General features: G+C 46.2%; 1 protein-coding gene across 3 annotated transcripts in view; it reads left to right on the top strand.

Moving 5' to 3' along the window:
• The window catches only part of DST (dystonin), a 1,569,532-nt gene that overhangs the window by 701,342 nt on the left and 844,437 nt on the right, over positions 1-23,753 (top strand). For 2 of the 3 annotated variants that reach the window (XM_078647976.1, XM_078647975.1), the window contains exons 13-18: positions 12,872-12,965; positions 13,241-13,395; positions 15,818-16,277; positions 16,375-16,503; positions 21,375-21,452; positions 21,552-21,713. In XM_078647976.1, the coding sequence (XP_078504102.1) occupies positions 12,872-12,965; positions 13,241-13,395; positions 15,818-16,277; positions 16,375-16,503; positions 21,375-21,452; positions 21,552-21,713 (1,078 nt within the window). Of the gene's footprint in view, positions 1-12,469; positions 12,713-12,871; positions 12,966-13,240; positions 13,396-15,817; positions 16,278-16,374; positions 16,504-21,374; positions 21,453-21,551; positions 21,714-23,753 lie in introns of those variants that run through there. The other variant, XM_078647974.1, reaches the window with a different exon arrangement.

The raw sequence follows: 23,753 nt of genomic DNA, 5'->3' as shown, positions 1-23,753 counted from the left end.
AATACATTCTCCCGATTATTATTATTATTATTTTTTAAACACTTTTCCATTTTTTATTAGTCATTGTATCATACAGTATCCTCCTGCATGCATAATACACCTGTGCATTTAGTATACATACAGGTAAACCATTTTCGACCAGTAATGACTTGTACATTGTATTTGCATAATAAACATACTCTAAACCAGCAACCAATACAGTGTTTTCACACAATCCCTAGTATAGCCATCCGTTAACATTAAGGAACCAGACACAGTCACTTTTACTTATCGCATTGTAAATATTCGCTCCTCCTGTAAGCTCCTCATCCACGTCATGCAAGTTCGAACCCACAGGGCTCACATGCTAATCATGTCTACATTTATTTCATTAATATCTGTCTTCATTCCTACTCCTAAACTTCCTATGTGCCTATTTCCTGCATGCTTCTCCCCCGTTCCTTCATCCCCTTCCTCTCCCTCTCTCTGATTCATGTTCTCCATGAGGGCCGCCCAGTCCACTAGATCTTCTTCCAATTTATCATCCCTGTGGGCATGTTTCATGTTCACTTCCTCCGCCAGGGCCCATTCAACCACATCTTTATACTATAGTTATATTGACGACGTCCTCATACTCAACCATCTGATGGCAACTCTTTGTTTCGCCACCACCAGGGCCATGTGCAGGCACTTCCAACGTATCTTGCCCCCCTCCCACTCCCGGGCATCTTAACAATTCCCAATAAACACACCTGTGAGGATACCATCTGTATCAGACCTGTCACCTCCCTCATTCTTTCTGTCACATTTTGCCTGTATTGTTGAGCTGTCTGACATTCCCATGCCATGTAAAGAAATGTTGCATCATCCACACCACACCTGGGACAGTTTGCATGCCTTCCCACATACATCCTGCTAAGTTTGATTGGAGTTAAGTATGTGCAGTGCAAGTAATTAAAATGGGTCAATTTAAAATGGGAGTTGCAGGACATGTTCTTAACTAGTTCAGAAGTCACATTCCAGGCACAGTCTGCAAAGGGAGTACCCAGGTCACATTCATCTAGCAGGTGCCTCCTTCCACATCCTATCTTCCTGCAGTGTCTTATATAGGAAGATCACCATATGTCTCTTTGCTCCTTCCGTGAATAGAAGTTGTAATGTAGCCATTCACTTTAGGCCATTCGGGAAATCTGTCCATATTCCTGTGCCGTATTCGTTATTTCGGCATATAGGAGAAATTATTCCCACCCCACCCGAAATCTGTCTGTGTCTCCTCAAATGCCAAGTACGTTTCCCCTGGATTCAGACCCCCCCAGAGTCATGTAGACATCCACCCTCCACCTGACCATGGTCATGTCTTAATCAATGCAGTAAAATGTAAGCAATGTCCATAAATCCAGATACCTGGCAACGGATGCTTTTTTAAACACCATTGTGACTGCTCGTTCCCATATCTCTGCAGTTTGGCTTATCAGATATGATTTCCTGGTGGGACTTTGTTCCCACGCATGAGCAGCTCCATTAGGAAGTGTGGACCATGTGTGCCCACCCCTCTGTCATTCCCCCTCACCCACTGAGCTACGTATTGCAACTTGGAGGCATTATAATACAATTTCAGATCTGGAAAACGCAATACCCCTCCTCTGCAGGTCTCTTTTGAGCTGTAAGAGCACAAACCTACTTCCCTTTTCCTTTGCCTATACCAGTAATGTAAAGAGACTATCCAGCTTCCGGAACAGAATACCTGGCAAAGTGTACAATATGTTTTGTAGGATACACAGACACCTGGGGAGGAATACCATTTTAGCTACCGCCACCCGCCACACTCCCCATTGTGGAGAGCGGCAGCGTGTTCCAAAATTCCATTGATTTAGATATCCCATTCACCCATTAATCTATACTAAGGTGTATTTGGTCATCCATGCTGTGACCCACTATGATACCAAGGTACTGAAAGGACGACAGTTCCCAGCGGAAACTCAACTGTGGCAGTTCTACCTCTGGAATTCGCTCTAAAACCCCCATGGGGAACAGCAGTGATTTCCATCTGTTAACAAAAAGCCCTATTATTTCCCCAAACGTATCCAAATGTTGCAGAAGCTGTGGGACTGGTTCCTGCTGGCCACTGCAGATAAAACGATTCAGAAAAGGGGTGGTGATGAACAGAGTGTCTGAATTAAGCAGACCACTCTTACCCAGTCCAAAGATCAGGGCTTGATCCATCACCGTTATTTAGCTCACTGCCCCATCCCAGCTCTGAATCGTTTTTGGCCACTATAGGTGTGGCAGGGTATACTCAGACATGAGTCCCTTGCTCACTGCTCCATCAGGATTCAAGCAAGCCGGGCCGATGACGCCTGAAATGGCAGAAACCGGTCCCCGGAAGCTTGTCTCCTTTCTGGTGAAGAATTGGCTTGGTAGTTTGGTCTGCCCTGTTCCCATGATGCACTGGGCCAGGGACAGACTAATTTGCATATAGCCAGGTTCTGAGCTGGGATGGGGCAGTGAGCTAAATAACGGTGATGGATCAAGCCCTGATCTTTGGACTGGGTAAGAGTGGTCTGCTTAATTCAGACACTCTGTTCATCACCACCCCTTTTCTGAATTTTTTTGGGCCACTATAGGTGTGGCAGGGTATACTCAGACATGAGTCCCTTGCTCATTGCACCATCAGGATTCAAGCAAGCCGGGCCGAAGACGGCTGTAATGCCAGAAACCGGTCCCCGGAAGCTTGTTTCCTTCCCAGTGTAAGAATTGGCTTTTGTAGTCTGGTCTGCCCTGTTCCCATGATGCACTGGGCCAGGGACAGACTAATTTGCATACAGCCAGGTTCTGAGCTGGGATGGTGCAATGAGCTAAAAAACGGTGTTGGATCTAGCCCTGATCTCTTGACTGGGTGAGAGTACTCTGCTTAATTCAGAGACTCTGTCCATCACCACCCCTTGTTGTAAATAATTTTGTCCACCCTAAGCGTGGAAGGGTATACTCAGATGTGAGTCCCTTGCTCATTGCACCATCAGGATTCAAGCAAGCCGGGCCGAAGACGGCTGTAATGCCAGAAACCGGTCCCCGGAAGCTTGTTTCCTTCCCAGTGTAAGAATTGGCTTTTGTAGTCTGGTCTGCCCTGTTCCCATGATGCACTGGGCCAGGGACAGACTAATTTGCATACAGCCAGGTTCTGAAACTGGGATGGTGCAATGAGCTAAAAAACGGTGTTGGATCTAGCCCTGATCTCTTGACTGGGTGAGAGTACTCTGCTTAATTCAGAGACTCTGTCCATCACCACCCCTTGTTGTAAATAATTTTGTCCACCCTAAGCGTGGAAGGGTATACTCAGATGTGAGTCCCTTGCTCATTGCACCATCAGGATTCAAGCAAGCCGGGCCGAAGACGGCTGTAATGCCAGAAACCGGTCCCCGGAAGCTTGTTTCCTTCCCAGTGTAAGAATTGGCTTTTGTAGTCTGGTCTGCCCTGTTCCCATGATGCACTGGGCCAGGGACAGACTAATTTGCATACAGCCAGGTTCTGAAACTGGGATGGTGCAATGAGCTAAAAAACGGTGTTGGATCTAGCCCTGATCTCTTGACTGGGTGAGAGTACTCTGCTTAATTCAGAGACTCTGTCCATCACCACCCCTTGTTGTAAATAATTTTGTCCACCCTAAGCGTGGAAGGGTATACTCAGATGTGAGTCCCTTGCTCATTGCACCATCAGGATTCAAGCAAGCCGGGCCGAAGACGGCTGTAATGCCAGAAACCGGTCCCCGGAAGCTTGTTTCCTTCCCAGTGTAAGAATTGGCTTTTGTAGTCTGGTCTGCCCTGTTCCCATGATGCACTGGGCCAGGGACAGACTAATTTGCATACAGCCAGGTTCTGAAACTGGGATGGTGCAATGAGCTAAAAAACGGTGTTGGATCTAGCCCTGATCTCTTGACTGGGTGAGAGTACTCTGCTTAATTCAGAGACTCTGTCCATCACCACCCCTTGTTGTAAATAATTTTGTCCACCCTAAGCGTGGAAGGGTATACTCAGATGTGAGTCCCTTGCTCATTGCACCATCAGGATTCAAGCAAGCCGGGCCGAAGACGGCTGTAATGCCAGAAACCGGTCCCCGGAAGCTTGTTTCCTTCCCAGTGTAAGAATTGGCTTTTGTAGTCTGGTCTGCCCTGTTCCCATGATGCACTGGGCCAGGGACAGACTAATTTGCATACAGCCAGGTTCTGAAACTGGGATGGTGCAATGAGCTAAAAAACGGTGTTGGATCTAGCCCTGATCTCTTGACTGGGTGAGAGTACTCTGCTTAATTCAGAGACTCTGTCCATCACCACCCCTTGTTGTAAATAACACTGCAGATAAAACAGCACATCATCTGCATATAAAGAAATCAGGTGCGTTGTCTCTCCTACTCTTATTCCCGCAGTCCCCTGCTCCCTCCTGATTCTAGACGCCAAGGGTTTAATCGCAAGTGCAAATAGCTGAGAGAGCGGGCAACCCTGTCTCATGCCTTCCCTTACTCCGCAGTCTTCTAACATGATGCCCCCATTGTGCACCTTGGCTCTAGGTGAGGTGTACAGTATTCTAACCCAATAACAGAATTGTGGACCAAAACCCATTTGTTGTAGCACCTGTTGAAATAACTCCACTCAACAGTATCAAATGCTTTTGATACTAGGGCCATGTCTTCCTGACTTACCCGCAGCAAGCCTGTGAGGGGTAAGTGCTGTGCTCCGTCTTGGTAGGAATCTGCACTGATCTTCATGCACGAATGCCCCCACCACTGCCGTCAACCTCTCCACCAACATCTTGCATAGTGCCTTGACATTCACATTAAGCCTAGTAAGGGGTTGATAGGCCGATGGATCTGCCACATCACCACCTGGTTGAGGCACCATCCATCTCACTCCTTCTTTGAAAGTCTGAGACCCCCTCTACCTGGCCTCAATGTACACCTCCCGCAGCGGACCCGCCAACTGCTCTGCATACGTCTGGTAAAATTCTACAGGGAAGCCATCAATCCCCGGAGTCATACCCCTGTTTAGATTCTTTATCGCCCCTTTAACTATTTCTAGGGTGATATCTGCATCGAGTTTATCCCGGGATAGAACATTCAATCGAGGAAGCCCTGCTCTCTCCAATTACTCTGTTAGTTTAGGTCCTTCCAGTTCTCTGCCCCCTGCTTACACCTCCTGCAGATGATCAGTCGCTGAGTGGTGGCAGTTATACCATCCCGTCTTCATAACACAACTATGGGGTGTCTAAACATTTCCCCTTGAAGTAACCAAGTCAATATTCTGCCGGGTTTATCCCCTTCTCTATGTAATTTCTACCTATATTCCCGTCTTGTGAATTTTTCTAACCTATCTCACATGTCTTCTAGCCATCTTTTAATATGCATCACTGCGCTCCCCTCTTCTAATTCTCTCTCCGTCTAATTTGAGCCTCTCTCAGTACAGTTTCCAAATTACTCAGTTCAGTTTGCAGCTGTCGACAAAGACTACAGTTTTTCCTCATACGTCCTCCCATCACAACTGCTTTGAAAGCTTCCGATTCTATGCCCCTACTATTTGCTGCGCCCTAGTTACCTTCCATGTACTCAGTGAACTTGCTGACCAAATCCTGCCTAAAGGGTGTATCCAGGAACATATCCGTCAGTAGATACCAATGTCTTTCCCCACACCACATTCGAGTTCCACCCCATTCCAACAGCAGTGGGGAATTGTCTGATAGATATAAGCTCAGGTAACCCACTTTATGTATTGCTACCTGCAATTGTACGGTTTTACACATAAAATTAAGGACTAGAGATTCAGCCTTCCCTTGTTCTCCAAGGCTACACACAAAACGAGAATAGCTCCTCTGAACATCCAAATTGGAAAGCTCCGAATTTTAGTTCAATAGTCCTTCTCGTTTTGTGAGTGAAAATGTACGGTGCCTAGCGCCCTAGCCAGCCTACTAGAAGTGTCATGAGGAACTGAATAACAGGAATATTCTTTGTGTGCCGGATAATGTTCCCTCCAGAGATCTCTGCAGCTCAAATTTTGCATGACTTCAATAAGTGCACCCACCATACCTGGCTTAGTCGTAGCATGTGGGGGTTGCCTGTCCAAATTGGCTTCTAATACACAATTAAAATCTTCCACCCAAAGCAATCTATCTTACATGTTGTTTGTTATTACGGCTTGCATTTTAGGGAACAAATCTCTATCATCCACATTCGGCGCATATGTGTTAAGAATAGTCACGTCAATACCATCCAACATCCCTTGCACCAGTACATATCGTCCCTGGGGGTCTGCTTCCGAATATATCAGTTGAAACAGGACCCCCAGCACTATCACCAGTGGCACTCCCATCCGACTCCTTTCCCTCCCCCTGGCTAAGCTTTCGCCCCGTCCAGGAAACTGAGATAATCGCGCTGATCTCGACCGCCAAACCTTCAGCACACATCTCAGACCCCATCCCCCCATCTTTAATCAAACAAATGAAGCTTACCTTAGCGCCCATCTGGGGAAGAATCATAAACAGCTCCTTACAAAGCGGTGTGGTCCCCGATTGTCTAAAAATGGGGCAAGTCACTCCTCTCCTGAAAAAACCCGGTCTCGACTCAACTGACTTGAACAATTTCAGACCAATATCTAACCTCCCTTTACTCTCGAAAACACTTGAACGCTGTGTACTCCTGCAACTGACGCAACACCTGGACAACATCAATCTCCTGGACCCCCTCCAATCTGGCTTCAGACAAGGCCGCAGCACTGAAACTGCGATGTTGAACATCATAGACGACATCCATGGATCTCTTGACGCTGACAAGTGCTGCCTCCTCATACTCCTTGATCTCTCAGCAGCGTTCGACACGGTGGACCACAAGCTCCTCATCATGACTCTTCAAGAAAGAGCCGGCCTTGGCGAGGTAGTTCTCAAGTGGTTTTCCTCCTTTTTACACAACCGTTCGCAACTAATAAAAATCAAGAACTTCACCTCCGATACCCAGCAAGTCAACAAGGGTGTCCCTCAAGGATCGGTGCTCTCCCCCCAGCTCTTTAACATCTACATGGAACCACTCGCTAAGTTACTCAGGAACGCCAACATCAACTTCCACCTCTACGCGGACGACACGCAGATTTACCTGGAAATCTCCTCTCTTAAAGACATCCAGAGACTCAACGATGTCCTAAATGAAGTTCAAGACTGGCTGACAAAGAATCACCTGAAACTCAACCCCGATAAGACAGAAACACTCCTCATCTCAAACAAAGAAGATAACCCTCAAATCACCGAGTGGCTAAAGTCGATCGATGCTCTCAAGGGTAACCTCACGCTAGCCGACTCCGTTAAATCCCTGGGCTTCACCTTAGACCCTAAACTAACCCTGTCAAATCACATTAAGAACTCGGCGAAAAGCGCTTTCTTCAACCTCAGACTTTTGAACAAAATTAAACCTTACATTCCCAACAAGGACCTCAAACTAGCCACGCAATCTCTAGTTCTATCAAGACTGGACTATGGGAACTCAATCCTAACAGGCATCCCCAAATCCCACCTGGATCCACTAAAAACAACACTTCACGCGGCAGCAAGAATGATCACAGGCTGCAAAAAATATGATCACATCTCCCCGGCTCTCAAAGAACTCGAATGGCTCCCTGTGGAAATGCGAAGTACCTTCAGAACGGCCTGCCTTACCCACAAGGCCCTCCACACCGGCAAACCGGAATACCTGGCTAACAAGCTCAAAAAAGCAGGCCAAGCCAGAAACTTGAGAAGCTCTAATTCCCTGCTGCTCATCCTACCAAAAACCAGAAGGAAGAGAACTGCGGATTGCTCTTTCTCAGGAAATGCCCCCAAAATATGGAACGCCATCCCCCCGCACATCAGAACTCTACCGTCCTATGCAGAATTCAAGAGCCAACTTAAATCCTTGTGCCTGATCCGCTCCCTTGGTTATGGATAACTTGGAGCTGCAAACGTCTCAGAATCCATGCGTTATTGTTGAATCCAGTACTGAGAAGCCCTGCTGTCCGAACTTTTCTTCTTTCCAAATTGTCTGTCGCCGATTGCTTTTATTGGGTTTGTTTCATGTTGTTCTCTTTTTCATGCCCACTACTGTGAAGCGCTCTGATACCTTCGGGTCTTGTTAGCGCTATAGAAAACTTCTAAATAAATAAATAAAAAATAAATATCCATACCACCACACCCCAGGCATAGGAGGAAATATGTAGATGTGTATAACTGCCCTCTCCATTATTTCTCTAGTTTTGCTGCTTCCTCGTTCGTGACCTATTATTATTTGAAAATCTCACACTTTCCTCTTATAAAATGTTGACATGTACGCCAGATCTGCATACTGAAACTGGAACAACATCCCAGCAGAGGATTGGACCACTACTCTCTCCGCTCACAGACCTGAACACACCAGCGTCCTTTCAGACACCATCAACAACTTTAATAGGTGAATTACTGCTGGCGCAGACACCCGAGTCTCCCTCAAATGCAGCAAACCCACAAGCCAGCTGGTACACAGAGGAACTCAGGATGACAAAGCACCACTGCAAGCAAATGGAGTGCAGATCGAGAATGAGTAAAAACATCTTCAAATCTGCCTGGAGAAGCTACAACCAACAGATCTGGAACACCAAGAGCACAGCACTTGCAAACCGCATAGATTCCAGCACCAATAGCAGTAAAAATATATTCGACATTGTGTAAGATTTCAACCTCCCCTGCCACCACCTCCAACAGCATAACTCCCTCGCAGGACCTCTGAAACAAGCTTTCGGAATCCTTCTGTAGCAAGATAACCTCCCTATACAGCAACTTCGACCCTCAACCAGACCCTGCTGCCCTTGCATTGCAACTTTTAGTTTCAACCAGAGAAGAGGCTTTGACCTCCTGGCATGCCATCGCCACAGACAAACTGCTGCCACCATGAAGTATATCCACTCTAGGCCTGCATCTGACCCCTGCCACTACCATGCCTTCACAAGAGGACACCAACCTACCAGTGAAGCTCTCACACCTATCCTCAATGCCTCCATCCCCACAGCTACCTTCCTAGGCGCTTGGAAACATACCACAGTCCTCCCACATCTCAAGAAACCTTCCGCAGATCCAACCCCACTTCTCAGCCACAGACAGTTGTTATGTTATTTGTTGTATTCAGTGCTTGAAATGGAAAAGAGAAGTGCAGGTACTCTGTATCAGAGTACCTGCTTGTTTCTGAGAAGTGCCGGTACTCTCCAATTAACCCCTTGCATGCTTTGGACGGCCCCCGGCCATCTGCCGTCACGGTGGGTGTGTGCGGCCGACGGCCGTGGGCCGTCCGAATCCCGCCCACTATTAAAATCGCCCGCACAACGTGACAATGTGCGCAGCATGCAAGGGGATAAAGGTATTACATTTCACTTGAGAAGTGCCATTACTGTCTCTCTCAAAATATAAAAGTGCTGCTACTCAGTACCGACTGTTAACAATAAAGGGTATGGCTCAAATCAGTAAGGCTGAGCCCTTTATACTAAACAACAAGAAAAATGCCAGTACTGATCCATTAATTAAAATAATTTAACCAAAGGTGCATAGACCACAAGACAATACACCCAAAAGCTCATTAATCGCTTTTATTTCAATAGCACAAATGTTTTTTTTCAATAATTAACTCCTACAGGGAACACATAACTACATGTAATGGACAACCATAAAATATGGATACATTTAGACACAAGGACTAGTGGTAAATCCAATTACATTCACATACATTCCAAGACACATTCAATCTACCATAACCCACTCTCTCAATGACACATCAAACACACTCGACCTACTTGGTGCAAAACAACAAGGGAAAACAAATATGCACCTAAGAAGCACCTTGGATACCAAACCAAACTGTGGTTGACTTTCCCCCAAAACAAATTCTTACACGTACACCCTATACAATATTTACACAGCTATACAACCTATGGAATATTTACAAGAAATGGGCATAACACCAACAAGCCTAATTTACAAAAACCACTGTTTGGCAAAATCTGTGGTCTACGCGTTTCAAATCCCTTTATTCTTGGGATTTTCCTCAGGACCAAAAACTATTCAGAAAAAAAGCCACAAGGTCTAATTTCAAGGGAATCATTCCCTTACAAGTCAAATTCACGATTGCGTTCCTGAATTTGACTTGTAAGGGAACGTTTAATGCTCTAGCGGTTACAGAACAGAACTCCACCGGATTAATACATTCAGGATTGGTCAAGGCGCCGGCTGGCGCGTGGAGGATACTGACATCGCCGCATATTAGAATGTCGAGTTTAACAATCTAAGAATCGTGCAAAGTGGCAATTATCAAAGACTTTCGATTGTTTTGATTCCCTTGAAATTAGACCTTGCGGCTTTTTTCTGAATAGTTTTTGGTCCTGAGGAAAATCCCAAGAATAAAGGGATTTGAAACGCGTAGACCACAGATTTTGCCAAACAGTGGTTTTTGTAAATTAGGCTTGTTTGTGTTATGCCCATTTCTTGTAAATATTCCATTGGTTGTATAGCTGTGTGAAATATTGTATAGGGTGTACATATAAGAAAAAATTTGGGGGGGAAAGTCAACCACAGTTTTGTTTGGCATCCAAGGTGCTTCTTAGGTGACATATTTGTTTTCCCTTGTTTTGCACCAAGTAGGTCGAGTGTGTTTGATGTGTCATTGAGAGAGTGGGTTATGGTATATTGAATGTGTCGTGGAATGTATGTGAATGTAATTGGATTTACCACTAGTCCTTGTGTCTAAATGTATCCATATTTTATGGTTGTCCATTACATGTAGTTATGTGTTCCTTCCCTGTAGGAGTTAGTTATTGAAAAAAAACATTTGTGCTATTGAAATAAAATCGATTAATGAGCTTCCGGGTGTATTGTCTTGTGGTCTATGCCCCTTTGGTTAAATTATTTTAATTAATGGATCAGTACTGGCATTTTTCTTGTTGTTTGGTACTCAGTACCGAACAGTACTGTCCCATTTAAAGCACTGCTTGTAATAAATATCTGGATGCAAAGACAGAAAGAAGCAGTTCAATACCATTCGGGCGGGGCCTAATGCTAAGCAGAGATTTCTAATTTATGTGTTTGAAGCCACACCCTTAATTATTTAGACCACGCCCCTTTGAGAGACCCCCCAAGATTTTTCTTCCCACTTAAAGCCCTGATCAGTAGCAGTAGCACCCCTCACCGGTCTTTGATGTACCTTCAATGAGACTTACTATAGTTATTTTACAGTCTCACATTTCAGAATTGATGCATTTTCAAAATTAGATACACCAAAGTCATTGCGGTTACTTATTTATGTTTTGCAGCCAACAACACTTGACAAAGCCAATAGCCCTGGCTTGTTGTAGGTGTAATGTCAGTTGTTGTATTATATATATGAATGTAATAACAGAAAGAGGCAGCAAAACACCAGTCGGTGGGTTTACTATACTAAATGCCAAGTTTAAGTCATGCCATTAATTACAGAGCCCACGCCTCATTGACAGTCCCCCCCCCTCTGCCCCCCGTTTTATTACCCCTCTTAAAGTCTTGCTTGTTTTCTCTCAGTCCTACTCCCTGCCCTGAGATGCGTCCACTGAAAGTTGATTTCAGAGGGACAAGCAGGGCTTTAAGTGGAATGAAAAAACGGAGGGGGTCGCTCATGGGGGGTGGCCTCTGTAATTCAGGGCGTGGCTTAAAACACGCTAAAAATCTGTGTTTAGCATAGCGTGTTGCCCCACTGGTATTTTGCTGCTTCTGTCCATTCATCCAGATATATAACACAACAAGAAACATTACACCTACAGCAAGCCAGGACTAATGGCTTTGTCAATGGTTGTAAGTTGCATAAGATAAATAAGCAACAACTAGCGTTGTATATAATATTGAAAATGCTACTAACACCGGAATATAGGAGGCGCGCGCACGTTTTAGGTTTGTAGGTGTAAGATGAGATGATTGAACCTGTATTGGGCGTGGGCATTTATTGGGCTGCTTTCTGTCCTTTTTTCACAAGTACACACTTTGAAGTAGTCACTGTTATCGAGCACTTTGTTACTCGAAGGCAAGGTTCCATGTAGGTCAGCGCGTGGTGGAAGGGCACGCAGCTCTGTAGAGAAAGCGCGGAAGAACCCCCATTCAGTGCTTGACTGATGCGCCCATGTAAAAAAATGTGCACGACACTGAACCTGTCTTCGACCGTGAGCTTGCTAGAGAATGAATAATGCTCGATTCATATTTGGAATGCTTGGTTCTGAGCGACGCCCAATTAAAGCGGATGAGTCCCTGCTTGCAGGGATGAAAACAAACCTGAGCCGGAGTGCAGATCGCTGCGGGCCAAGCCCTTTGGAACGCTGGCTGATGTGCTTTGCTGGGCTCGCCGTGTGCATGTTGGAGCCCATTTAATAAGACACACCACCTCTTCAGAGAGCCAGCAGCAGGGAGTTTCTTTTTTTGGCGTTCCCCGGAGCTGTGCTTTCTGAAGGATTGCGTCCTGTCCGTCAGTCTGTCAGTGTCAATGGCTGAAGACGGCAGGCTCCAAGGGGCATCAAAATGAACAGCGTCAGCTATGGCTACCACAGCAGCGACTCGTTGCTTAGCAGCAGCACCCGCACCAGCGCCCGCACCAGCATCGGCTCCAGCGAGAACCTACTTTCGGTCAACTGCGGCCCCAAGCTGATCAACTCCTGCATCAGCTTTGGCGGGAACTCGTTGCCAGCGGGCTCCAGGTAGCACCTTTGTGATCTCGTGCATGGTTTGGAGTGCTGCTCCCGCTGCTGCTTTCTTGACGCACCGTCCACAAAATAGTTGTGCAGGTTTTGGAACTGTGACGTGACTGGAAATATCTGTTTTGTATTTATACATGTCTTTTTTTATCTCCCACTCAGATTGGAAATGCTGCAGCAGATAGCGACCAGAATCCAAAGGGACAGCCTGGGATGTGAAGATAAACTGATCCTTGCACAGAACGCCCTGCATTCAGTAAGTGTGGTTCGAGGGCCGTGGGGGCACAGGAGCGCGACCATTTACTATTCCTCGTCGCCATATCACATTTGTGACGCACTTACATTTTTATAAGCAAACCCATTTTACTGGAATTTAATCTAAATACTTCCTGTTCTTGTGGGATAAGACATTTTGTCTGTTCTGCAGGCTGCGTCATTTACGAGGTCATTAACTTTTAGAACCTCTGTTCATAAATGCACGTGCTAATGCGGCCTGGTTTTAATCTCTGTGTGCGTTACTTTGAATCACAGGATGCTAAACGTTTGGAGTCAGGCCTGCAGCTCCAGCATGAGGCCGAGATCGCGGGCTACCTCCTGGAGAGCGAGAGCCTCCTGCGCCAGCAGCTCAACGACGTGCAGGTGCTGCTGGACGGGAAGTACTACCAGGCGGATCCGATTGTGCAAAGGTACGTGTCCACGAGGAGTGAGAGTGCGTGAGGGGTGGAGCTAGGGGGAACAGGCCTGGAGATGCGCTGGGGCGCAAAAGTATACGCATTGTGCGGAAACAGCACAAGACACCCCAACAACGCCACATCATAGTAAACAAATCTCTGACAAACGTGACGAGACTCTGAGATCTCCCGCATCTGCTTCTCTTAATTATGTCTGGAAGTACTTTATTTTATATTATTATTAAGGCTCCATGTTTTCCGTTTTTACAGATTTTTACAGATAAAACAGACAGAAAACATTGTGGATTTTGTCTGCATTTATTTTTAAAAGTGGATAAATACAGAACATTGTGATTCTTTTAAGTGACTCACTGTGCAGTCTCATGAATTGTAGCCCAATTGCTAAGCAGATGGACAGCATGGAAAATTAAAAAACAGGATCACATTTATATAAATAATGCAATATGTCAACATCCATGTGTGGTATACTGTTAATATTTAGTGAATGTATTGTTACGTAATATTTAGCAGCTTAAATAGCGAAATCACAACAGGCATCAAAGTTTGAGTGCGTGTCTATCAGTTAAATAAATATGGAAATATACAGTTTTACAACTTCATTCATACACCAAACACAAAATAAATATGGATAGATACAGATAAAAGGGCCAAAAAATAAATATGGATAAATACAGACGGAAATGTTAAAAAAATAAATACCATAAAACCGGGAGCCCTAATTATTATGCATGGTGCCCCTTCCTCTCGATAACATGTCTGGCTCCCACCACTCATATTAAAGCACATCTGCATGGCATACCTAGAAACTGATTAGTGATGTAATGTTGGTAATGCAGACTAGATGTGTGCCTTTTAACGAAATAGCTATATTTTGCATAGTTTTTGTATAATGGCCTTTATCAATACGTATATTGTAGGCTATTTATTGCACAGTGATGAGTACGTATTTTCAGTAACCTGCTTACAGCATGAGCCAATATCGACTGTGCAAAGTACTGTACAGGTAGTATGTATTGGCGCCTCACTACCAGCTTTGATCTCTTTTAGCTGCTCCTGCACAATAATTCATAATATTCTTCAGGCAAATTCTCCACTGGCATTCGTTTTTAGCTGGGCTGGTTGGCCCAGACCTTTCTCTTGCCAACTCTTGCAAATCTGTAAAATCACACCTGATCCTTCACAGAGCCAGAAATGTAAACACATATCTTGTTAAGAAAAGTAATAATAAAGAAACTAAACCAGCTGAGTAGAAAAGCATGCTTGCAGCGTGTGTCATCATCACAATAAGTGTTTCCAAATAGTGTTCTTGTTTTAAATGCAAGTGATATTTAAATGGGAAGCCTCCTAGCCACCCACTCACATTATTACTTCCAAAGACTAATTTCTACAAATTTGAGACTATTGTCTTAAAAATATAAAGCTTTTATGCACCGTGGTGCAAGGGTGCCTTCAGTGGCACTAGGCAGCAAATTGTGAGCCGGAGCAGCGGGAAAGTACAGGAATGCATCGTATTTCATTCCTGCCCTTTCACATTGGCGTAGGGCAGTGCAGCAAGAAGACTATGCCAATCCCTCATAAATGATGCCCTCTGTGGTATACAGCTCTAGATTGTTGGCACCACAATTGTTGGATTTACATACTGACACAGTCTTTTAAAAGTGAAAGACAACCATGTGCTATTTATTGGCAGATGAATGCGTATGATGTAAACATTCAGGACCGGAACACAGATTGTGCACAGGGAGGTGGATTCATAATCTCATAATGGTGAAACAATGTTATTTTCCAATTGTTTGCACCACATTTTAAAGTAGATGTGCGCTTGGCTCTGCTGCTTAGCAGTGACATATTGTTACTTAATTAATGATTTTTTTTAAAAGCATGTTTGTTTCATAATGACAATATTTATTAAGTGTGTCCAAGAGAGCTATTTTAATGAATGCCATTAATTTGTAAAATTAGTCGCACGCATTTAACAACATTATAAAGTATTGTTGAACTATTTTTTTTTTAGCATGTTTCTGTATACAGTCATAATGTTAGAAACTGCAAGTTTAAAAAGTTTTATGGCAGTCAAATATGCCCCCTCAATACAGAACCACCATACTGCCCGGTAAGCTGTCGGTGCCACATGGCGCACCTTCTGTGATTCGTCTCTTTTGCTCCCTCTGTGTAATGTCTGTTTTCTTGCGCACAGGTTCATTTTTTTTAATATAAGGAAGGATTAAATAAGTAAATACGTCATTGTTGCTGGGGATGTCAGAGAGGTGGCCAGAGGTACTGGTTAAAATACTGTGCAACCACAATATCGCAAGCTGTATTCCCAGTCACCCTAGTGCTGAGCTGTTTCTTTGCTGTTTGCAGCTTTAGAATATTTTGATTGTTTGCAGCTGTGTAAATTGTTATTTCTTTACAGGGTTACAAAGCTTCGTGATGACCTCATTGCCTTAAAGAATGAATGCTCCTCATTGTACAGCACGGGGCGCTCCCTAACAACTGAGCAAACCAAGTACATGATGTCAGGAATAACTCAAAGTTTAAACTCTGGATTCTCACAACATTTGAACCCCAGCCTAAACTCTGGCTTGCCTCAGACTCTGTCTAGCTTGGCTCCATCCAGCTTAACAACAGGCCTTTCACATGGGGTTAACTCTAGAATGACGCCAGCTTTAAATCAAGGTTTCCCACCTACTTACGCCCCCGGTTTAATGCAGAACTACATGCCAGGGGTGGATACAAATGCACTGCAAAACCTGAAGCTCATGCAGATCCGCAAGCCCACCTTGAAGTCTGCCATGGCAGATCAGAATATGACCGAGGAAGAAGTAAACATGAATTTTCTTCAAGACCTGCTCATCTGGGTGGATGAAATGCAGGTAACACCCAGAGCGAAGACCACATGCTTTACCTCTCTGTTTTATGTCTACTGTGCAAAGACTTTGGCCTTACCATGTTTATCATTCATTCTGAAAGGTGCAGCTTGATCGAGCGGAATGGGGCTCCGACTTACCGAGTGTGGAAAGTCATCTGGATAACCACAAGAATGTTCACAAGGCAATTGAAGAATTTGAATCTAGCCTGAGGGAGGCCAAAATGAGTGAGGTAGAGCACTTTCTTTAATTTGGGAACAATGTTTGATACATGGTAGGTGTAGCTATTTCAGACGACATTTTTCTGTGTAGAGGTGGGCTGAAAGCAGAGTTGAAACTAATTGGTTGCATAGAATCCCATATTTTTGTGGAGATCCATTTAAAATGTTTGGGACCTTTATTTCGGCCCACAAAAAGTGGTTCAAATTTACATCATATTTTGGTGCAGTGCAGCTTCTCCGATTAAGAAAAAAAGTGTGGGTTTTCACTTTTTACATACATTGACTGGGAGTTCAAATATAGCCAAAGAAGACCTTTTACTGGCTAGATCTCTTCTGGAGTCCAGTTTGAATCAATGCCTTATTATAAGGCATTTCATGGTAGACCATACTCTCCCTTCCAAGTTATAAAGTGAGTTATTCATCAGTTTAACATTTTGTAATTGCGGTTTTACTAAAGACAGCTCCAACTTTCCTTTGGAAAACAGCATTGTATACAGTGCTTCACAGAGCCAATCCTTGATTTTATGGCCTTCATTCCAGTCTCAGTTGCCTAGCTCCTAATTGTTGACTTCCTTCCTTTTGGTGTTTGACCCGCTCACAGGAACTTTTTAGGTTTCGCCTGTCGAAAGCTGCGCAAGCAGCGTTTCGCGCAGGCAAAATCTTTTGTCTAGAGTATGTGTGTGTAGTCCCGCCCCTCTGTTCCATTGGCTAACTCCATAAATGGAGGCTAGCCATTGGAACAGTGATCTGTCCGTCAATGCCGGAGCAGATTCGTGGGCGTTCCTGATAATTTTAGGCTTTTGCCCACGTCATGCGGCTGTGGGCGTGTTTTTTTTTTTTTAAGCTTTGTTTTCGCCATTTCGGAAGTGTCCTTTGCAGGGGTGGGTTGCGCGATGTCCCGCTGTCTGTTCCCGCCCCCCTCCCGCTGTCCGTGGGCCCGTTCCCGCCCCCCCTCCCGCTGTCCGTGAGCCCGTTCCCGCCCCCCCTCCCGCTGTCCGTGTGCCCGTCCCCCCTCCCGCTGTCCGTGTGCCTGTCAATCTTATGCACATTCACTGTTTGGCCTCTTTGTTTATCTGCCCCTCTCTCCTTCCCAGGCCTTCATCTCTCGTCGTAAGGACTGGACTGGAGTGGCTTCTATTGAAACCCTAGGGCTTTGATTACCATCGGAATCCTTTCCCCCCTGCCCCCAGCCCTCCGAGATCCCACGTGCCCATCCACTCCTGAGCTTTCCCCTCACAAACCGTGTGTTCTGATGCTTCTGCCCAGTCAGGCCAATAGACGTGAGCCAGGATTACAACTAATACAGACAATAAAGATTGTAATAAAAAAAAATGTATACTAAGTATTCTAAACATAAATTGTGTTACTATAGCGCTTGCAACCTCAGTATTTTTTCCAGGCACTATAAATAACTGATAAAAGGGCCGTGTTTCTCGCCCCAGGTTTCCATTTATTAAGCTTTTGCAACCAGAGTGTCATTAAAAAGGAGAGAAACATTATCAGCTATTTATAGTGCCTGGGAAAAACATACTGTGTTAACAAGCGCTAGAGGGGAACTATAAGTATGCCTAAGTATGCCACCCAGGCAGGGCCGCCGCCCTCACCCCGTCTTTTGAGACGGTGACCCCAGTACATTGTCAGAGAGCAGCAGAACCAGGTGAGTGCCCCCCACCCCACACCGCCCCCCACGCCCTGCACACACCCCCTCCCCTCCAATCTCGGGCCTTTGTGTCCCACCCTGGGGGGGACGCGTTAAATGAGCCTCCCTGTGGCTCGGCCTGCCCTGGTGAACAAACAGGGGGCCGGGGGCTGACCTCAGCTGCAGAAGCCATTGTCAGGGGGGGCCCCAAGCTCCGAGCACTGGCCCCCGCGGTGACTAATGGCAGCCGGGCTCAGGCAGGAGCCGGCCTTCCTGTGTGCTTTGTGTCTTCACAATACCCCCAGCATGTTTGCTCTTGGGCACTTTAAAGGGGCCTGCCTGTTTGCACAGCTTATCTCTTCTTCTCCTTGTCTAGGGCCTGAATTCCTTGAAAATCCTGCTCCGTTTTTTGTTGTTTTAATGTCACAAAACCTGCTTTTTGGCGGTAATTCATTACACAGGCTGATCCGCTAAAGAGCTTTCTTTAGCGAGTGTCGGATCTGTTTACAATCTCGGCCAAAAACAGTAAACATCCAGAAACAGAAGAACGGGGTACGCAAGGTGTGACACGGTTGGCATGGCTCCCACTGTCACCAGCTTTGACACGGGAGGCATGGCGCCCACTGTCACCAGCTGTGACACGGGAGGCATGGCGCCCACTGTCACGGACCACTGTCACCCCGTGACACAGCCGGCATTGCGACCACTGTCATCAGCTGTGACACGGCCATCATGGCGACCACTGTTACCCCTGTGACACGGACAGCATGGCGACCACTGTCACCCGCTGTGCAACGGCCAGCACGGCGACCACTGTCACCCGCTGTGCAACGGCCAGCATAGCAACCACTGAAACCAGCTGTGCAACGGCCAGCATGGCGACCACTGTCACCAGCTGTGACACGGGAGGCATGGCGCCCACTGTCACGGACCACTGTCACCCCGTGACACAGCCGGCATTGCGACCACTGTCATCAGCTGTGACATGGCCGTCATGGCGACCACTGTCACCCCTGTGACACGGACGGCATGGCGACCACTGTCACCCGCTGTGCAACGGCCAGCACGGCGACCACTGTCACACGCTGTGCAACGGCCAGCATAGCAACCACTGAAACCAGCTGTGCAACGGCCAGCATGGCGACCACTGTCACCCGCTGTGACACGGCCAGCATAGCAACCACTGAAACCAGCTGTCCAACGGCCAGCATGGCGGCCACTGTCAACCCTGTGACACGGACAGTATGGCGACCACTGTCACCAGCTGTGCAATTGCCGGCATGGCGACCACTGTCCCCAGCTGTGACACGGCCGACATGGTGAGCACTGTCACCCGCCGCTGTGATACAGCCGCACGGCGACCACTGTCACCAGCTGTGCAACGTCCTGCATGGCGACCACTGTCACCAGCTGTGCAACGGCCAGCATGGCGACCACTGTCACCAGCTGTGCAACGGCCAGCATGGCGACCACTGTCACCCCTTTGACACGGCCGACATAGCAAGCACTGTCACCTGCCGCTGTGACACGGGAGGCATGGCGCCCACTGTCACAGACCACTGTTACCCCGGGACACGGCCAGCATGGGGTGCACTGCCACCCGCCGCGACACAACCGTGGAGTTAGCCAATGGAACAGAGGGGCGGGACTACACACACATACTCAGCGTGCAGAGTGCTAGGGAGTGCTAGGGAGTGACTAGGGAGTGCAGAGTGACTAGGGAGTGCAGAGTGACTAGGGAGTGCTAGGGAGTGCAGAGTGACTAGGGAGTGCTAGGGAGTGGAGAGTGACTAGGGAGTGCTAGGGAGTGGAGAGTGACTGCAGAGTGCTAGGGAGTGCTAGGGAGTGCAGAGAGACTGCAGAGTGCTAGGGAGTGCTAGGGACTGCAGAGTGACTGCAGAGTGACTGCTAGGGAGTGCTAGGGAGTGCAGAGTGACTGCAGAATGCTAGGGAGTGCTAGGGAGTGCAGAGTGACTAGGGAGTGCGAGGGAGTGCAGAGTGACTAGGGAGTGCTAGGGAGTGCAGAGTGACTACGGAGTGCTAGGGAGTGCTAGGGAGTGCAGAGTGCAAGGGAGTGCAAAGTGACTAGGGACTGCTAGGGAGTGCTAGGGAGCGCAGAGTGCAAGGGAGTGCAGAGTGCAAGGGAGTGCAGAGTGCAACGGAGTGCTAGGGAGTGCAGAGTGACTAGGGAGTGCAGAGTGACTAGGGAGTGCAGAGTGACTAGGGAATGCTAGGGAGTGCAGAGGGCAGAGTGCTAGGGAGTGCAGAGTGCTAGGGAGTTCAGAGTGACTAGGGAGTGCTAGGGAGTGCTAGGGAGTGCAGAGTGACTAGGGAGTGCTAGGGAGTGCAGAGTGACTAGGGAGTGCTATGGGATGCTAGGGACTGCAGAGTGACTGCAGAGGCTAATGGCAATGTAAATTACAATGCCATTTATTTATCTGTTTTCAAAACCAACACATAAATACAAACTTTGTCATTTACAATGCCAATAGCTCTAACTTTTCCAAAGGCGAAACCATTGCATTGTAAATGCTTGCTAATTTTGCTGTGTATAGATTTGCCATTTGACTTGCTCAAACGCTGCATTGCATTCAGAGCTACATTAATTGCTGCCAATAAGTGACACCTAGTGGCCACTAGAAAAATTGCAGTAGAAATGTAAAAGATAAAACATCAACCTTCTTGAAGTCTACTTTAAAGAAGCATTGGCAATACCAATTGGTCTCACTGCAAGAGTGAGACCAGTTGTCAATGTCAAAACGTGTATTTCTTTAATAATCATCAGCAATGTCCTATTCTACCAGCATCTTAGCAGAAGCACTATCAATCTTCCAGTAATTTCCCGTACTTCCACTCCCGGTACTGTGAAAATAAAAAAAAACAGCTTTATGCCCCCGTCAGAACAACAGTACCCATTCAACTGCATTTGAATGTTCTCTTCTAATGTTGTTAACATTTCTGATTCTTTCATGTGTATCCTGAACTATGAAGAGCAATAGAAAGACATCCCTGGATGATATCAACTGCAACATACACAGAATTCTCTAGGGCATAGTGCGCATTGCTAAAAATAGAATAGTATCTAAGCAAGTAAGTGTAGTTGACAATTTTCAGACATGGGTAATATAGACAAACATATCTTCGTGTCTGGATACTGTAGCTTTTTTGTAAGAACTTTAATGTACTAAACAAGCTATCATTTGACAGAAGTACATAACCTTTACCTCTTTCTCTCTGGAACAGCTCCAGATGACTGGTTCATATAAACCCCATTACTCCGAGAAGCTGCACAAACTGGAGGGCCATTATTCCAAGCTCCTGGTAAGATCACTAAATGCCTAACTTACTTCTCAGATATTATTTTCAGTTTGTAGAGACCATATCTTTAGTACTTATACTGTATGCTTCTCACTCCCCAAGCATTCATCCAGGAGTCGGGCACGGCATCTTGACACACTTCATAATGTGGTGTCCCGCGCCACGAGGGAGCTCATCTGGCTGAACGAAAAAGAAGAAGAGGAAGTTGCATATGATTGGAGTGAACGTATACCAAATTTGACCAGAAAAAAAGAATACCATGCGGTGCGTACAGCATGAACCTGAATGTTGTGTGCTAAATGAATTGTGAAGTGAAGACTGTCAGACCTCATTGTGCGGGTCACAGTGCAGGCAGGAACTACTGGGCGCCAGTTGTGGTTTTTAAGGTGATATACACTGGTATCGTGCGTCCGTTCTCTAGGGCTCTGTAAACTGGGACAAATGCATCACTTTCTAAACTTGATACTCCAACACATCTGTGAACCTCTTGATTTCATGGTTGAACTTAGTCGCTCCCTCAATCTCTTTTGAACACTTTCTAAACTTGACTCATGATAGCGAGGGCGAACAGTCACAAGCTTATCAGGTAGGTAATGTGGAGGCAAGAGCTCAGAACTCAATAGCCAACCGATAGACAAAATAATGAGTTGTCCAGCCCAGTGCTTATCTTTTATATAAAAGAAAGTATTGTAATTTCAAAGCAAAACTGAATACTGTACAATTCAATGGGACCATGATGCAGGGTTTTAATCTAATTCATATTTAGCAGTAAGGCCCTATACCCCCTTCTATCCCTGATGTGGTTGGGATCCCATGGTTACAGCCCTGCAACACACAAAGGGCTTAGGAAATGATCAGGCACAGGTCCAGATGATGTCAAAATAATCTCACTGGTTAAATATTCAAAGCCAATTCATAGTCTTTTACACCACTAGCAGAAGACTCAAGCATAATCAGCAGACGCATCTATGCATGCTAGTCTCTGATCCTAGGTGCATGTCAAGCTGTTCCTTTTCTTGCTGGTTATCAATGCATTTGTAGTGTTGTAGTGAATGTGGTTCGCCCTGCTGCCCTCGCGGAGGTAGCTCTTCTCCTGTGGGGGGCATGGTTGCATACTGATTTTGGGGCAGTGTTCATTGGCTGAAGTCGGTAAAACAGGTCTGTGTAGCAACACTCGTCTTCAGCTGCGGTGGTCACCGTAGCTGGTGCAGACAGAATCATAGCTTCACAGTGGCAGCCTTCAGGTCAAGTTATCCGTGGTTATGTGTCTTCGGCAGTTGAAGCCTCCTGGCCGATAAGGTCTTCCTTCTTTGGAAGTGATGCAGCATCACTCTCTGCATTGTCGGCCGTGGCAGAATCAGTCTTTTGAGCCCTGAGTGGATTGCCAGACGACACAGTGGTATTTGACACTGGAAAGTCTTAATGTAGCTCACATGGGAACTGTGCAGAGAGGCTGCAGCTGGGGACACTTTAGCATCTCCAGCAGAAAATGCAGTCTTAAGGGGATATCCCCTCACGTCTGGGAGGCTGGCTGTTCGGTAGACACGAGCCCTGATTGCAAAGCAGCTTATTAAGTACTCTCTGAAGCACTCCCATCCTTGGACAAGAAGAACATGGGATTGGAATGAAGTGGAGGGGGTTGGAGTCCACTTTTATACACATTTTCAAGTTATGGGATGTGGTTACTCTGTTTAAGTCTTCATACCAATTTGGATCAGTTCTCTTCTAAATGTCATTTTCAGGCCCTGCCTTTGTTCAAAGTGATGGCTCCTACAGCAGATAACAATGGAGCTAACTCCAAGCAGGGATATCCAAAAGAGTGGCACAGTGAAGTGAGTTCTCTGCACCTTGCTGTCATCTGTCTTCCTGTAAAAGTAAAAAAGGCAGCAAAAAGTGAAGACCCTGCCTAGAAACTTCCTTACTTTCAACAACAGAAACTGAAATCTCATCCTCACCCCTACCATGTACCAAATGGCAGTGCTCAAGAAGAACTAATCTGAAGCCCTTTGGCAACAAGGCCCTCTCTGAATTTCTTTGGAAAGCCCTATCTCCATCCTTCTTCAGGTCAGTGCCTGGGTCGCCACCCTTTAGCCACAGGAAAGCTGGCAATACACTACCACTCTCTGGGGAAGCCCCCCGCCCCAATCTCCCTCTTGTGCCATGCAAAAACAGTGGCATCCACAATGGATTCTACTGGCTCCAGTACTCAGACTTATACAAAACACCTACTACTGTATATGGGCTTCACATTCACTGTACATATACACACTCAACACCCACAGGGATGTCAGTGCAAGGCTCTGG

The sequence above is a fragment of the Lissotriton helveticus genome, chromosome 6 (genome assembly GCF_964261635.1).
Source record: "Lissotriton helveticus chromosome 6, aLisHel1.1, whole genome shotgun sequence".
Classification (NCBI taxonomy): Eukaryota; Metazoa; Chordata; class Amphibia; order Caudata; family Salamandridae; genus Lissotriton; species Lissotriton helveticus.
This window is presented reverse-complemented; position numbering and strand designations above follow the sequence as displayed.